The sequence below is a fragment of the Macaca nemestrina genome, chromosome 10 (assembly GCF_043159975.1).
Source record: "Macaca nemestrina isolate mMacNem1 chromosome 10, mMacNem.hap1, whole genome shotgun sequence".
NCBI classification, from domain to species: Eukaryota; Metazoa; Chordata; class Mammalia; order Primates; family Cercopithecidae; genus Macaca; species Macaca nemestrina.
In genome coordinates, this window is record NC_092134.1 from 21,860,910 (window position 1) to 21,877,976 (window position 17,067).

The window sequence follows — 17,067 nt, forward strand, 5'->3', positions numbered from 1 at the left end:
AAAATACAAAAATCAGCTGGGCGTGCTGGCGCACACCGGTAATCCCAGCTACTGGGAGGCTGAGGCAGGAGAATCAGCTTGAACCTGGGAGGTGGAGCTTGCAGTGAGCCCATATTGTGCCACTGCACTCCAGCCTGGACCACAGAGCGAGACTCCGTCTCAAAAACAAAACAAAAAACAAAAAAAACCCACCAAGTGCTCAAGTGCTGGTGGGGAAGCGGAACCACCCAGAACTCTCGCCCACTGCTGGTGGGAGACAAAATGGTGCAGCTGCTTTGGGAAAAGTCTGGCAATTTCTCTAAAGTAAACATGCACCTACTCTATGACTGAGCAATGCCACTTCTAGGAATCCACCTGAGAGAAATGAAAGGACGTGTGTTCATACTTAGACCTAGATGCAAACTTCATAACAGCCTTATTCATAAATCAAAATAGAAACAACCCAAATATTCATCAGAGGATGGGATAAATCAGTTGTGGGACATGAAGACATCTGTGCAATGGAATCTATTCAGTACTCAAAAGAAACAAACCAGGCTGGGCACGGTGGTGCATGCCAGTAATCCCAGCACTTTGGGAGGTCAAAGTGGGGGGATCGTTTGAGCCCAGGAGTTGAAGACCAACATTGGCAACATGGTGAAATCCCATCTCCCCCAAAAATACAAAAGTTAGTCGGGTGTGGTGGCATGCACCTGTGGTCCCAGCTACTCAGGAGGCTGAGGTGGGAGGACTGCTTGAGCCCAGGAGGACAGGAGGTACAGGATGCAGTGAGCTGAGATCGAGCCACTACACTCCAGCTGGGTGACAGAGCAAGACCCTGTCTCAAAAAAAAAAAAAAAGGAAGACACCATTGACACGTATGATCAATGTGATCAATCTCTAAAACATTATGCTGGGTAAAACGAGCCAGACATAAAAGGCAGCCTATTTATTAGCTGGGAGTGGTGGCACGTGACTGTGATCCCAGCTACTGGGGAGGCTGAGGCACGAAGATAACCTGAGGCTGGGAGGTTGAGGCTACAATGAGCCATGATCACACCACTGCACTCCAGCCTAGGCGACACAGTGAGACCCTGTCTCAAAATAAATAATAAAATAAAACAAAGGCAACCTACTGCGTGATTCCACTCACATGACATTCAAGAACAGAGAAATCGAACCTGTGGTGATAAGAGGCAGTATGTATGGGGGTACGGGGCACTGGCCTGGGGGAGGCATGAAGGAGCCCTCTGGGGTGCTCGTCACTTGCATTGCACACACACGGAAACACAGAGCTTCAGATGTGTTTCATACTTCACATACTTTCAGGTCTGCATGTTACGCCACAGTCAAGTTTGAAAAGGTTACTTCAAAGGATTCTTGGATGACTCTCCCAAACCACCAAACCGGGACCCCTCAGTTATCCTCCCAGAGACCCCATTGCTTTTCCTTTAGAACACAATTTACAGGCCGGGCGCGGTGGCTCAAGCCTGTAATCCCAGTACTTTGGGAGGCCGAGGCGGGTGGATCACGAAGTCAGGAGATCGAGACCATCCTGGCTAACATGGTGAAACCCCGTCTCTACTAAAAATACAAAAAACCAGCCGGGCGTGGTGGCGGGCGCCTGTAGTCCCAGCTACTCGGAGGCTGAGGCAGGAGAATGGCGTAAACCCGGGAGGCGGAGCTTGCAGTGAGCCGAGATCGGGCCACTGCACTCCAGCCTGGGTGACACAGTGAGACTCCGTCTCAAAAAAAAAAAAAAAAAAAAAAAAAACAAAGAACACAATTTACCTGGCCGGGCGCGGTGGCTCAAGCCTGTAATCCCAGCACTTTGGGAGGCCGAGACGGGCGGATCACGAGGTCAGGAGATCGAGACCATCCTGGCTAACACAGTGAAACCCCGTCTCTACTAAAAAATACAAAAAACTAGCCGGGCGAGGTGGCGGGTGCCTGTAGTCCCAGCTACTCGGGAGGCTGAGGCAGGAGAATGGTGTAGACCCGGGAGGCGGAGCTTGCAGTGAGCTGAGATCTGGCCACTGCACTCCAGCCTGGGCAACAGAGCGAGACTCCGTCTCCAAAAAAAAAAAAAAAAAAAAAAAAAAACACAATTTACCAGTTTTAGAACACAATTTACTATTTTTAATTCCATGTTCATTTGTGGGTTTATTTCCTCAATAGCCTCCACTAGACCGCCTGGTCCCCCAGAATGTGCCTAACACATAGTAGGTGCTCCATAAATATCTGTCGAATGAATGAAAGAGTAACCGTAGGTTTCCTCCACCCACATCGTGAGCCCCTCAGGGCCAGTATCACATCGGTTTTGCTCATGCTCTAGAGTAAGGCCCTACCATGTAACAGGATCCCAAAGAGAGAGCAATTAGATGAAAGCTATATGGTCCTGTCATGCATACCTGAGTCAAAGATGGAGCCTGTCAGGTGAGTAGAACACAGTGACCTTTCAGCCTCAACAGCACAGTAGGAATTAAGCCAGCTGTGAAGGAAAAGAACTTTTTTTTTTTTGAGACAGAGTCTCGCTCTGTCACCCAGGCTGTAGTGCTGTGGTGCGATCTTGGCTCACTGCAGCCTTGACCTCCTGGGCTCAAGTGATCCTCCCACCACAGCCTCCAGAGCAGCTGGGACCACAGGCGTACACCACCATGCCCAGCTAATTTTCGTATTTTTTGTAGCAATGGGGTTTCGCCAAAGGACAAATTATTTTTAACTTGCAAAACATCACCAAGGCACAGGAGGTGCAGAGAAATTCTCTGATGGTTTTGAGCCCTCTGGAAATAAAACAACAATCTGTCAACGCCAGTCCGAGTCAGGGTTTTCAACGATCTCAGAGTGACCTGCTACCAGTCCATATGACACCCAAATGGGAAGCCAAAAAGGTGTCCCTGGACATTGTACAAAATCCTTGACTGGTACTCCTCAAAACCGCCAAGGCTATCAACAATAGAGGGTTGGAAACTATTACAGCCAGCAGGCCCCTAAGGAGACGTAACGACTAAACTTCATGTGGTATCCTGGGTGGCGAGCTGGAACAGAAAAGGGACATTAGAGGAAAACTGGCAAAGCCAAAGGAACAGTGGCGTTTAGCTAATAGTGATGTACCAGTGCTGGTTCCTTAGCTACAACCAATGTACACAGCAGCGTAAGATATGAACCTTCGGTGAAGCTGGGTACCATGTGTAAAGGAACACTACTATCTTTGCAACTTTCCTGTAAGTCTAAAATTTTTTTTTTTTTTTTTTTTTTGAGACCGACTCTCACTCTGTCACCAAGGCTGGACTACAGTGGTGTGATCTTGGTTCACTGTAACCTTCCCTCCCAGGTTCAAGTGATTCTCCTGCTTCAGCCTCTCAAGTAGCTGGGATTATAGGTGTGTGCCACTGTGCCCAGCTAATTTTTTATATTTTTAGTAGAAACAGGGATTCACTATGTTGCCCGGGCTGGTCTTGAACCCCTGGCCTCAAATGATCTGCCCACCTTGGCCTCCTAAAGTGCTGGAGTTACAGGCATGACCCACTGCACCTGGCCTGTAAATCTAAAATTCAAAAATAAAAAGTTCTTTTTTATTTTATTTATTCAGAGACAGGGTCTTACTCTGTCACCCAGGCTTGGAGTGTGGTAGCATGATCACGGCTCACTGCAGCCTCCACCTCGTGGGCTCAAGTCATCCTCCCTTCTCAGCCTCCTGAGCAGCTGGGACCACAGGCACGCACCACCACACCTGGCTAATTTTTTATAGAGATAGGGTCTCGCTAAGCTGCCCAAGCTGGTCTCGAAGTCCTGGGCTCAAGCGATCCTCCTGCCTCGGCCTCCCAAAGTGCTGGGATTACAGGCGTGAGCCATTGCACTTGGCCTAAAAGTTCTTTTTTAAGAGGGCCTAGTTCCCTCTGGGCACTCTGTGGCCACCAGCTGGAAAGCCATCACACCTCCCCAGCCGGCTCTCTCCCCAGGGTGAAGGCGAAGGGCGCGGCACAGTGCGCAACCCCGCGAGCAGGGCTTACTTACCTTGGGTGGGTCGAAGAGCTCCAGCACGCGGTCGGGGCCATCTGGGCCATCGGAGCCCGGCGCCCGGCGCAGCGCCAGCCTACCACGCTGCCAGCGCGCCCCGCTGTCCATGGAGGCCTCGTCGGCCAGGCTGTAGCGCAGCGCTGCCTCCTTCAGCGCCTCGGGTGGCGGCTCCCGGGCCAGGCTCCAGGGCAGGAGCTTCTTGGCCAGGCCGGGCCGGGCGGGGGTCTCAGCAGCCTCTCCGGGGGTCCCGACGGCGGCAGAGGTGTGGGCCGCTGGCAGCTCCCCGGCCGAGCGGCGGCGGAAGATGTGGCGGAGGCTGCGGCGAAAGTGCTGGAAGGAGCAGGGCCCGGGCGGCCGCGGCGGGGCCAGTTCCTCAGAGCTGCGGGCCTTGGGCAGGCCAGGGGCGGCGAGGCCGGGGCCTGGCTCCGGGGACGCCTCAGCCTTGGCGGGGGGCCCACGGCCTGTGTCCCGGTAGTCGCGGCCCGGCGCGCGGCCGTCGCGCACCTCCCGGCAGAAGTAGCGCTGGAAGAGGTCGGTGAACTGCAGCGACACCAGCTCCGCACGCAGCGGCGCGTGCTGCGGATGCTCGCGAGCGAACAGCCAGTACTGGCGGGCCAGCTCCCGGGCCGCCGCCACGGCGTGCAACTCACAGAACTCGCTCCAGCCCCGCGGGGCCGGCGCCGGGGAGGCCGAGGGCGGGGAGGAGGCCGAGGAGGGCTGCAGGGCAGGCCCGTTCATGGTGGAGACCCAGGTGGTGCGGCGGGGCTGAAAGACATGTGGGTGGGGGGGCGACAAGGAGTGAGCAGGTGGGCAAGCAGGTGACGGCCCGTCACACACTGCGAACCACAGCAGAAATCCGACACGACCATAACACCCAGTGCTGGTGAAGATGCAGGGAAACACACACTCTCCTACCAAGTGGCATTCTGTAAGGGGCATGGCCAACTTGGCAGAATTGATTCTAGACTCTGGAATCCTGCTTTTGAAGGACAAAAACCGTATTATCATTTCAATAGATGCAGGGAGAGTATTTGACAAAATTCAACATAACTTTATTATAAAAACTTTCAACAAATTAAGCATAGATGATATGTTGTACTTAACACACTGACCCTATATAAAGGCTGAGCTCGGAGGCTCACGCCTGTAATCCCACCACTTTGGGAGGCTGAGGCAGGAGATCGCTTGAGCCCAGTTTGAGACCAGCCTGGGCAACATGGCAAAAGCCCATCTCTCCAAAAAGACAAACACAAAAATGAGTTGGCATTGTAGCACTCGCACCTGTAGTCCTAACTACTTGGGAGCCTGAGGAAGTCAGGGCTGCAGTAAGCCATGATCAGCCATTGAACTCCAGCCCAGGCAACAGAATGAGACCCTGTCTCAAAAAACAAATAAATAAATAAAATAAAGACCCTACATGATAAGCACACAGCTAACACTGCACTTAATGGTGAAAAGTTGACAACTTTTCCTTTAAGGCCAGGGATGAGAAAAGGATGCCCACTCTGGTCACTTCTATTTAACACAGTACTGACAGTCCTAGCCAGAGCAATTAGGCTCTAGGAATCCCACTTTTAAGTATTCAAGAGAAATACGTGCTCCCTGCTACATATTTCCTGCTGCAACATTTATAATGGGGAAAAACTCTAAGAGACAACCTAAATGCCCCAGTTGGAGACTGATGAAAGAATCTGGCCCATCTATAGGCTGGAAGACTCTGCAGCAGGGGGAAAGGGTGAGGAAGACCCACCCCCCCACCTCTGGGAGAGCTCCAGGGCAGGGCTATTCACTAAGTGAAAAAGCAAACAGCAGAACAAGACACGCTGGACGATCCCATTTACATGAACATACATAAAACCAAACTACTAATGTTTATGTGTACACAAACATTTTGTAAATGGTGGGCAAGAAAGGTCTGGCAGAAACAAACCCATCCTGAAACAGTGAGTATTTCTGGGGAGGAATCAGAATTGGGGTGTGGGGATGGTAGGGATGGCGGGGAAGAAACCAAGAAGCTTGCTACTACTTATCTCTAGCAAGGATGGCTAAGAACACAGATTCTGGAATGTGGATTCAAATCCCAGCACCAGCCAGACGCGGTGGCTCATGCCTGTAATCACAGCACTTTGGGAGGCCCAGGTGGGTGGATTACTTGAGTTCAGGAGGTAGAGACCAGCCCGGCCAACATGGTGAAACCCCATCTCTACTGAAAATAAAAAAAATTAGCTGGCTGTGGTGGCGCGTACCTGTAGTCCCGCTACTCAGGAGGCTGGGGCAGGAGAAATGCTTGAATCCAGGAGGTGGAGGTTGCAGTGAGCTGAGATGGTGCCACTGCACTCCAGCCTGGGTTACAGAGCAAGACCTTGTCTCGAAAAAAAAAAAAAAAAGCCCAGCAACCACTACTTATTGGTTATGGGACCTTAAGTGACTTATGTGACTACTACTCTGCCTCAGTTTCCCCATCTGTAAGAGGGGAACCATGATCATGCCTACTTCATAGGCATATTATGAGCATGAATTGATAGACATAAAGCCCTAGAACATAGAAAATGCTTAAGAAAGACTGTCTGCTATTATTGTTATTTCCATGTTGCAATGAGAGTATATTATTGGTGTCTATAAAATAAATATAAAACGGGCCAGGCGCAGCAGCTCATACCTGTAATCCCAGCACTCTGGGAGGCTGAAGTGGGCAGATCACCTGAGGTCAGGAGTTCGAAACCAGCCTGGCCAACATGGTGAAACCTTGTCTCTACTAAACATACAAAAATTAGCTGGGTGTGGTGGTGCGTGCCTGTAATCCCAGCTACTTGGGAGGCTGAGGCAGGAGAATCACTTGAACCTGGTAGGCAGAGGTTGCAGTGAGCTGAGATCATGCCACTGCATTCCAGCCTGGACGACAGAGCAAGGCTCTGTCCTGGGGAAAAAAAAAAAAAAAAATCACACACCAAAAACAAAAACAAAAATAAATATAAAACAAAAAATAAAAAGGAATAAATTAACAAAAGTCACAAGGGGTCCAGAGGGATTTCCTGCACTGACAGGGGACCCTCAGGACTGGCAGACCTTTGCCTGCCCATCTCAACTGGGGCATCCTTCTCCTCCCGTGGCCAGAGGGCCTTTCCTTAGACACAACATCACCAGAATGGCACTGAGATCCCCCACTCCTCTGCTGTCTGCGGTACAGAACAGCTGGGACCTCTGTGGGCACCATCCTTCCTTCTTCATGACCCTGGTTGGGCCTGGGCCCCTGCTGGCGACCACATGTCCACGTCTGTTCTTCAAGATGGAGAAGAAAAGCTCTCCCTACTAGGGCACAAAACGGGGCCCCAGATCCCTGATATTAGCACACCCTGAATGAACAGCGGTGCCACTCCAATGACTCTCTCCCTGGGCAGGGGTAGTGGCTGCACAATAGCCAGAGCCACAGGGGCCTGGGTACAATTACCGCCTCCAACCATGCCCTCCTTCATCCTCCCTTCAGGTGTTACTGAGGGCCTACTGTGTGCCAGACACCAAGCTAGGCCCCGGGATACCATGGTGAATAGCACATACGAACACTGCTCTCCCAGGGCTCACATTACAAAGGGGGCCACGTATTGGCTGTGTGGCTCCTGACACCTGACTCAACCTCTCTGAACCTGGATTTCCTTATCTGGCAACCAGGTAGCAGCATGGCATCCACCTTGCAAGGTGTCTGTAGAGAACCCATGAGAGGGAAAGCAAGGTGGAGATGCGAACCTGCAAATGGGGTTCTCTCTGCCACACACCCCTCCACAGGCACCGTCTCTGCATGTGGCCATGTCCCGCTGGGCATGTCTGCAGGGCAGTGGCAATGAAGGGTGCCCCTGCCACATGAGGCCATGGTGGAGCCCCCATGGCCGATCTCCGCAAGAGACCCCAAAAAGCAGAAGTAGGTGCCTCTGCCCTCGCTGGAAGGGGGCCATGCAGAGTCGACAATGGTTTGTTTGTTTGTTGTTTTTTTTTTTTTGAGACAGTCTTGTTCTGTCACCCAGGCTGGAGTACAGTGGCATAATCACGGCTCACTGCAGCCTAGACCTCCCAGGCTCAAGCTATCCTCATCTTGGCCTCCCAAAGTGCTAGGACTACAGGAATGCACCACGACACCTGGCTAATTTTTGTATTTTTTTGTAGAGATGGGGTCTCACTATGTTGCCCAGGCTGGTCTCAAACTCCTGGGCTCAAGCAGCCCTCCCACCTTGGCCTCTCAAAGCGCTGGGACTACAGGCATGAGTCACTGTGCCCTGCTATAGTCGACAGTTTTGTACATCACAGGGTCCTTGGGACCCGCACACAGTAGGTGCTTTGCAGTAAGTAGTCAGTAAAAGCTGTCAGGCAGATGGGAAGGGAGAGGGAGGGGCCACATCTGCCCTTGGCCACCATGTTCTTCCTGTCCCTGAAGGGGAGGGTCTTACCCCTGCATGAGGGCACCTGTTCTTGGTCAATCCTACTGTTCCCCATACCCAGCCTTCACACAGGTGAGACAGGTACTGCCCTCGTGGCTTGGAGGATGCCCAGAGAGCTCTGATTCCAGACCCAGGCTCCTGCCCCACCTACACGATCTGCCTCTAGTCACGCCAGCTGCCTGTGGGTGTTGGCATGAGCCATTCCCTCTGCCCTGTCTGCACATAAGAGAAGCCTCTTCTGAGCTCCCAACTGAACTTGACCTTCAGCACACTGGTCACGCTGTCACTTGACAGGATGCTTTTATTAGTGACTATCTCTCTACCAGACTGAGTTCTATGAGTCATTCCCTGCTTCATCTCCAGCTCCCAGCATACAGCAGGAGCTCAATGAATGTCTCTTGAATGAATGAACATATGAATGCAAGAGATTAGTTGGATTTGCAAATTCGTGCTCTCCCGGCAGATGCATGGCAACCAGCATGAACCAACCTCCCCCGCCCCCTGGGCCATCCCACCTTCTGCGCAGCCCTGTATGTCAGAGTCTTGAAGCCCAACTGCAGGGCCAAACCCTGGCAGGAGCCTTCCTCAGAACAGCTGCACCCACTCCAGGTCCTTCACTGTCCAGGCAACGGCTGGGAAACCCCCTCACTGGGCCCCTTCCACCAGTCCTCCCATAAGAACAATGGCATTTACTGAGCGTCTGTTACACATCAGACATTTTTCTTTCTCTTTTTAGAGACAGGGTCTCACTCTGTCTTCCAGGCTCGAGTGCAGTGGCACAATCATAGCTCACTGCTGCCTCGAACTCCTGGGCTCAAACGATCCTCCTGCCTCAGCCTCCAGAGTAGCTGCGACTACAGGCTCATGGCACCATGCCAAGATCACATTAGGCATTTTTCTAACTACTTTTGCAAAACATTACCTCTCCCAAGGTTCCTAACAGCCTTAGGAGGTAGGTCCAACGATTACTTCCATTTTACAGATGGGAAAACTGAAAGAGAGCAGCCCCATAGCTAGTGATCATAGAGACCCCCAGACAGAGGGGACCCCCAAAATGTCTGATCAGTGCCTAAATGCATACAAGAAGGGCTCACTTCCCAATGAATGCTTATTGGATGAATGAGTGAGTCCCAGAGGAGAGAATATAAAGGTCTCATTCAGCTCCAGTGCGAGTCAGGAGTCGGCAGTAGCTCTGTCCAGGTCCCAGACCGACCAATGATCAGGAAAACAGTCACAGGGCAAAAGGAAGAAAACAAAAACGAGAGGCTGGGCTCAGTGGCTCACATCTATACTCTCAATACCTTGGGAGGCCAAGGCGGGAGGATTGCTTGAGACCAGAGTTTGAGACCAATCTAGGCAACATGATGAAACCCTGTGTCTACTACAAATACAAAAAACTTAGCCTGGCATAGTGGCTAGGCCTGTAGTCCCAGCCACTCGGGAGGCTGAGGCAGGAAGACCGCTTGAGCCCGGGAGGTCGAGGCTGCAGTGAGCTATGATCACACCACTGCACTCCAGCCTGGGTGACAGAAACAGACCATATCTCTATAAGAAAAAAAGAACTGATGTCTGCAGTGTGCTTAGCACGGGACTCATGAGTGGCTGCTGCTATTTTCTTACTATTACTGTTAGAAAAGAGCTCCAGCCTCGGAGTCAGGCTTGCCTGCCACGGGAAGCCACAGGGAGGCCTGCCTCATGGGCTGGGCTGGGGGCGTCACGGGGAGCTGGAACAAAAGACCTTCTCAGGGCAGAGGCGGCTGCTCAGGCCACTCTGGGCAGGAAGTTGCCAGCCCAGAGCAGTCAGCTGCGGCCCAAGCTATGGAAGGGACTGAGCCAGGGAGGTTTTCTGGCCAGGAGGGCAGCCAGGCCACAGGAAGGTGACCCCTCCCTGGCCCTGGCCCTGGCCCAGGCAGTGGCGTTTATTGAGTGCTTACTATATGCCAGGCGCAGATAAAAAGCAATTGATCAGATGGTGACAACCCTGGGATCAGGGCTGACAAGCTGTGGACAGGAAGCAATGATGATCACGCCAGGGGGACCTGCGGCCCCCAGGTTTCCACTGTAGGGTATGAGTTGGGGGCAGAGTGTCTTTGGGACACTTCTATCCCAGCACAGAGCTTTGGATAAGCCTGGTCAGCCAGAGAAATCAACCACCTTCCCCACAGAGGGGCCCCAGCACCCAGGAGAACCCCTCACCTACTCAGGCTTCCTTCTGGGGCAGGAAGCTCCCAGCTATGGGGGTCTCCAGGGTTTCCCCAAATCCTGCAGCCAGGGGAGGGGCAGGATGATGTGGAGAAGGAAGATCTTAGCCTGCTGCCTCCTGGTCCCCCACCCCCAAGTCCCTCCCTGCAGCAAATACGTGGAGACAACTAGCTGCACGCCCACCAGCCGGGGCTGGGGGTGTCTGCATCTCAGGACTCCAAGCTCAGAACACAACCAGGTCCACCAGAGGGCTATTGAGGGCCTCAAAGCAGTAGTGGTGCCTGGTGCTCCCTAAGAAGCACAGCCAGCCTGAGGCACCTGGAGCCACCAAGTCAGTGAACAGCTGGGAACCTGGCTGAGCTGTGGGGTCCCCTTAATCCATGGCCCCCCGAGATCAGGGCCTCTCAGCCTCTCCTCTATCTAATCACCCTGGATAATAGTATAATTCGGGGAGGCTAAAATTTTCCTTTTAATGATCAGGCCCACATGCAGAGAAAGCCTTTATCCATGGTAGGAATTCCCCCTGCCGAGGCTTAGGGAGGAATTTTTTTTTTTTTGAGACAGGTCTGACTGTCACCCAGGCTGGAGTGTAGTGGCATGATCACAGCTCACTGCAACCGCGACCTTGTGGGTTTAAGCACTCCTCCCAAGTATCTGGGACCACAGCCATGTGCCACCATACCCAGCTTTTTTTTTTTTTTTTGTAGAGAGAGGGTCTCACTGTGTTGCCCAGGCTGGTTTCAAACTCCTGGGCTCAAGTGATCCTCCCACCTTGACCTTCCAAAGTGCTGGGATTATAGGTGTGAACCACTGCTCCCAGCCTGGGGAAGATTTCTTAAAGTGTGGTAAATGAATTTAAATTGGGCCAGTCCAGAGCCTCCACTCTCCCCTGCCCCAGCTCACAGACATAGGCAGGAAGTCTCACACCTTCAGAGGGGACACGTCCTCCAGGGAGGCCTCCCGGTTGAATCTAGGCCACAAGGAACATTTCTATCTTCCCCATGCCTAGCACCAACTGTTCCAGGAGCCCAGACCCTGTGTCCTAAGGAGGCCCAGAGAGTTGTGGGATTCTGACACACACTGCCTGGCAGGCGGCCTGCTGCCCTTTCACAGCATTCAAGTTGCCAGATGCAGAGATGCCCACAGGAAGCGGGGGGTGAAGGCAGAGGCCCTGAGGAGGCAGAGAGGTGGGTTCTACACCAGGCCACGGGGCAGCCGGCGGGGCACTGATGCACCCTTGCTGGGGTCACCTTGTGCCCCGGGGACATTTATCAGGCCAGTGCAGTCTGCCAGAACAGGAAATGTCCTCTGGCTTCCTCTGCCCACACTGCCAGCCTGACATCCCAGCCACTGCCCCAGCTAGGTTTCAGGAGGTAGGGAAAACCAGAAACCATCTCCCTGCGGGAGAGGCAGCACCGTCAGAATCCCACACATCCCCCATCCCAAGGCCGGGGCTTCTTCCTTTCACTGCCGCTGGGTTGAGGGCAGACAGGGGAGACCCTAGGAGGGCAGCCTCTGGGTGAACCTCCTCCCCACATGCTGCTTGTGGACATCAGGAGGGACATGCATAAGCCCTCAATTACCTCGCTTCTCCCAGCATACACTGCCCTCTCTGGGCCTCTCCTCCTTGAGATGACACCAGTGTGTGAGCTCTGAAGGGGCAGATCCCATGTCAGAGGTCCCCTTGTGTGTCCACCTCCCTGATTGATCACATTCCCAGTCCCCCAGCCGGGGCCCCCCACTGGGTGCCCTGTGAGTCAGCCCTTGTGAGCAGGGCATAGACTTCCTCCCTCCCAGGCCTCCCTGGGGACACATGTCCTGGGCAGCAGCCGGCTCCCCCCTGGCCAGACGGGGGGCGGCCACATCCGGGTGGGCCCCCAGGGGCTCCAGGCCTGGCTCACAAGGAAGCCTGTGGCCCGGCCCTGCTGGCCGACCCCTGACAGGGTGGCGTGGGAGGAAAAATCTTCTATCCAACTGCTCAGCTGCCGGGTTTCCGGCTGGGGAGGGGAGTGGAGAGGGCGCCAGGAGGACCTGTTCCCCTGGGGAAGTGTCCTTTGCCCCTGTTGGGAGGAAGGACGGCTAGTGGTGGCCAGCAGAACCCTGGAGCCCTGGTAGAGGGACGCTGGTCATCACCCCGGTGGCAGGGCCCCACTAAGCAGATGTCCAGTGGTGGCCCTGGTCCTGCTGCCAGGCCTCAGGACCTGCTCAGTCTCCAAGGGATCTCAAGCCCTGGGAAGCTGGGGAGTTGGGTTGCAGGACTCCTGGGTCCAATAAGGCCTGACTCAGCAAGTGACCCCAGCTGAGTCACTTCCCTTGGGCAGCCTGCCTGCCTCAGTTTCTTCGGGAAGGGTGTCAGTGAGGAATGGGGTCTTGCAGGGAATGAGCAGCTAGCACTGCACCTCTGGACTCGCTGAGGCAGGCGTCTCCGGTCTGCCAGACAGAAGCAGCTTCCTGCCTTGCCTCGTCAAAGATGCTGAACGCCTGCAGGCCCTTAGGGACCATTTTCCCAGGAAACCTGGCAATTAAGTGCCAGCCCCTATTGGGCATGAACAGCAATGGCTTGCACTTATTGAGTGCCAATTGCATGCCGGGCACTGTGCATGCCTCCTCTTCTCAAAACCACCCTAACAGGGAGTTGGCAATACCCCTATTTCATAGACAAAAAGACCTGTGGCTCAGAAGGGACCAGCCTAAGATCACACAGCCAGAGCAAGTACAGCCAACACAGTTCCAGTCCTGACACTGTACTTCACACACCCACCCTGGAGAGGTTGGAACTCTTGGCTTCCATTGGGCAGGCGAGGTCCAGACCAGAGAAGCCAGGTAACCTGCCTAGGACCTCACACCTGGAAGCTGGCAGAGCCCAGATTCGGCTCCAAAGCCCATACTGCTACCAGGGAGAAGTGGGAATTTAGCAGGAAAAGCCTCTTGTTTTAATAATAGCAATAATATCTACTATTGTTAATTGAGTGCCAGGCTCAGTGCTCAGTACGTTATGTGCCATGTCACAGTAAGCGCACAGCTGTTAAAGCCTTTCACAGATGTTGTCTCTCTCAATTGCCTCAGACAGGTTAAATGACCAACCCAAGGATTCCCAGCAATGGAAGACCCTCATGAACACCAGCCCTCAGAAGGGTGTGGGGTCATGTAAACTGGGTCCCAAAGGTGTTTTCAGCAAAAGGAGCTGTATTGGCCCAGACTGTGGGACAGCTCCCTGCTATGTCCCTGAGACTCCCTACATTGAGCCTCCCCACCTTGGCTGGGGAGGGCACCCGGTCTCCCCTCACCAGAGACAGGTGGCACTGAGACTGGCAGCTAGGAGGTCCTTCCAAGTGCCTCCGGCTCTGCTCCACCCAGGATATGGAGAATGTCCGGGAATTGCACAGCGGGACCCAGAACTCCAAGGGCCCAGCAGTCCTGTGGGATCTGATTTGTACTCAAAGGTTCTATTTATTGGAGAAGGAGGATCAGGTCCAGGTTTGAGAGGCATGGAGGTGGGGGAATGAAGAAGGAAAGCCAGCAGAGCTAACACCCACAACAAAAAAGATCACTCCAGCCCCAAGGCTACTTCTCTTTCTCCTGACCAAGCCACTCTGGACACTGTGAATTCACTCATTCATGGTTCCCGTGACCCTAAGAAGTAGGTACTATTAGCACACCCATTTCACAGATGAGGAAACTGAGGTGGGGCAGTTAAGCAAGGCCTCATAGCTAAGGAAGTGCCCAGATGTTCAAAATTCTGATGCCAAAGATCCAGGAAATTCCAGTGCTATGTATGCAAGAGATGCTCAAGGAAGACTGCTGAAGGAACACCTCATAGCCAATAACAATAACACTAATGAAGGCGATGATAAAATCACCACTACCACCACCACCACCTGCAACTGAACCACTCTTTGCCAGGCAGCAGGTGCTCATTACACACTGGCTCATTAAATCTCCACTGCAAACCTGTCACTCCCCCATTTTACACAGGGGGAAACTGAGGTTCACAAGAGTCACTTGCCCACGCCTTCAGCTGAATGGAGGCAGTAGGAGCAGCAAAACAGTCTCCAGGACCCTCCTCACTATCCTCCTTCGCTTCCTGCTGAGCCCCTGCAGACCCTGAGCCCCCAGCTGCTGATGCTCCGGGCCAGCCCCTTCCCAGCTGGCCACTCTGTGGCCCACGGGGACTCACAGAAGTTCTAGGAATGCTCACCCTTTGGCTCAGAAGGATTTTCCCTCCCAGAGGGGGGTTGTGGGAAAAGGCTCAAGAAAAGTGCACTAAAAACCCTTCCACCTTCCCCCAGTAGGCCCTGGTTCTCATCCCCAGAGCCCAGCCTGCCCAGGTGACCTCTGCCGGCTCTCCCTCCACGAGGGCAGGTCCCGAGGAGCCTCCAGAGCTGTTTCCACTCAGGCAGCCAGGTCAGTGATGGGAAACCCAGACACAACCTGCGCCTGCATCCCTGGAGACCCACCCGCCCACTGCCCTGGCAGGGGCCCTGAGGCCTGGCTGCTGGCCGGTGTTAGAGAACTGTCATCTCCCCAGCGAGGGGCTGCAAGTCAGATCTGGGTCCCTCCTGCCACCAAAGCAGGCCCTGCCGACATCGCCTTGCCGGGGCCTCTACTCGGAACCCCCGACCAGATTTCACTTCCTCCCACTCAGCCCAGCCTGGCCGTACCCCTCCCTGGAGGCCCCCAGCTGCAGGCAGTGACCTCCTCACCTACATCATTGTGGCTGGGAATGGGGAAGAGAAACAGGAGAATGAGGAAACTAAAGAAAAAAAGAAGCGGGACAGGCAGGAAGACCCTCCTCTCCAGTTCCTCAAATGCAGTCCCCCTCCCTCAAAACAAAGCTCCCCTGGCCGGAGGGAGGGAAGGGAGGGGAGGGGATTTCTGCACCAGGCATCAGAGGCCTCTGAAATACCCTCCCTACCGTGTGGATCCAGAAGACCAGCACACACTCCAGAGGTTTTTTGGTCGGGGGATTCCCAGGGAACCCCAGGCCAGAGGTGTGAGAGGATCAATCCCAGAAACCTGTGTCTGGGACGCCTAGCCCTGGTGAACCGCCCAGTTCAGCAGCATGCGGGGGCCTGGCCCGGCCCACCTCGGCAGTGCTGGGACTAGGGAAAGGGGCTTCCTGAATCAGGGCGCTACCCTCTTAGCCACATGGTCCGGAATGGGGAGTCGGGAGGACCGGCGCATCCTCCCCCGCTGCCCCCACACCCAAGGGCTCATCTGTGCTCACGGTCTCAGTTTGACTACTTTCACTTTCAGGGTAGCAATGGGTGACCCCTCACCCCTCCTCCCCAGGCACAAGTTGAGGGGAGGGCCGCCCCCAATCGGCGAGGCTACTGTAGGGTGGGCTGGGGACGTCAGCGATGCCCTCTCCCCCATCCCACGGCCGCAGTTACCCGAACGCTCTCCCCAACACGTGTGTGGGTGGGGTAGTGGCTGAGTGGCTGAGTGGGGGTCGTAGGCGCTGGGAGCCGTCACCCCGGAACGCCTCCATCTGAGTTAGCTGCAGGGCAGTATTTTGGGCTGGGGGTGACGCGCACAGCCCGGGCAGAACTGGACACGGGGCCTCCCCTTTCCCCACGAAAGCCCTCCCGGCCCCGGAGGAGGGGGGCGCGGGCAAACGCGGGCTCACCTGAGAGACAGGAGCTCTGGGCCCGGCCGGCCCATGGCGTCGCGCGCCCCCGGGCCCCCGAAATCCCGAGGGGGCGGGCGGGCCCCCGCCCTGGGCGCGTCCTCTCCCTCGCGCCGGCTCCTCGCTCGCGGCTCGCTCAAGCGGGGCTCAGGCAGGAAACCCGGGCTCGGAAAATGGCCAGCGCCTCATCATTTCCGCCGCCAGCGCTTGACAGTTGCGGGAGGATGCGCCCCCGGGCCGCCGCCGCCAGGGAAACTTTGCAGCGGCCGCCGTCGCCACCGCGGGCCACGACAGTCCGGGCGGGCAGCCGGGCGGAGGCGGTGGCCCGGGCCCATGCCGCCCCGCGCCGTTATGTAAAGAGGAACCGGCTGTGCGAGCGGAGCCCGGCGGGGGAGGGCGGCCGCGACAGGGGCGGGGCAGGGGCGGGGACACCAGGAGCCACGCCCCAGGCCGCGCGCGAGTTGGAGACTCGGCTGGAGGGGCGGGCCATGAGGGCGGAGCCAGGACTGGCCCCGCCTGCCAATTCTGCTAGTCCGCGGCTGCCCGGGTCCGAGGGCTCTCCTGGCGCGGGTCCGGAAAAAGACGAGGCCTTGCGAAGCCACGCCCACCACGTGCCCACCCTATTTCGCGTCCCACAGCCTAAAGAAGGAAGGAGGATCGGAGGGGCGGGGCGACCTGAGCCCCACCCACTGAACGCCGGCAGGTCACCAGGTGCCTCAGCGCCTGGAGGCGGGGCCAGATGAAGGGGCGGGGCCTAGGGCGGGCGGGGTCGAGCGGCCTGGCCTCCAGGGGGCGCGCCCCTGCCGACTC

At 55.3% G+C, this 17,067-nt stretch overlaps 1 protein-coding gene across 4 annotated transcripts in view; it reads right to left on the bottom strand.

The window, feature by feature from the left end:
* Positions 1–16,613, bottom strand: part of LOC105493404 (SH2B adaptor protein 3) — a 46,618-nt gene extending 30,005 nt beyond the window's left edge. For 2 of the 4 annotated variants that reach the window (XM_024796467.2, XM_024796466.2), the window contains exon 1: positions 3,997–5,062. In XM_024796467.2, coding sequence (XP_024652235.2) covers positions 3,997–5,007 — 1,011 coding nt within the window. In that variant the 5' untranslated portion in view covers positions 5,008–5,062. Of the gene's footprint in view, positions 1–3,996; positions 5,063–16,257 lie in introns of those variants that run through there. The other 2 variants (XM_011761011.3, XM_011761010.3) reach the window with 2 other exon arrangements.
* Between the last annotated feature and the right edge of the window lie 454 nt (positions 16,614–17,067).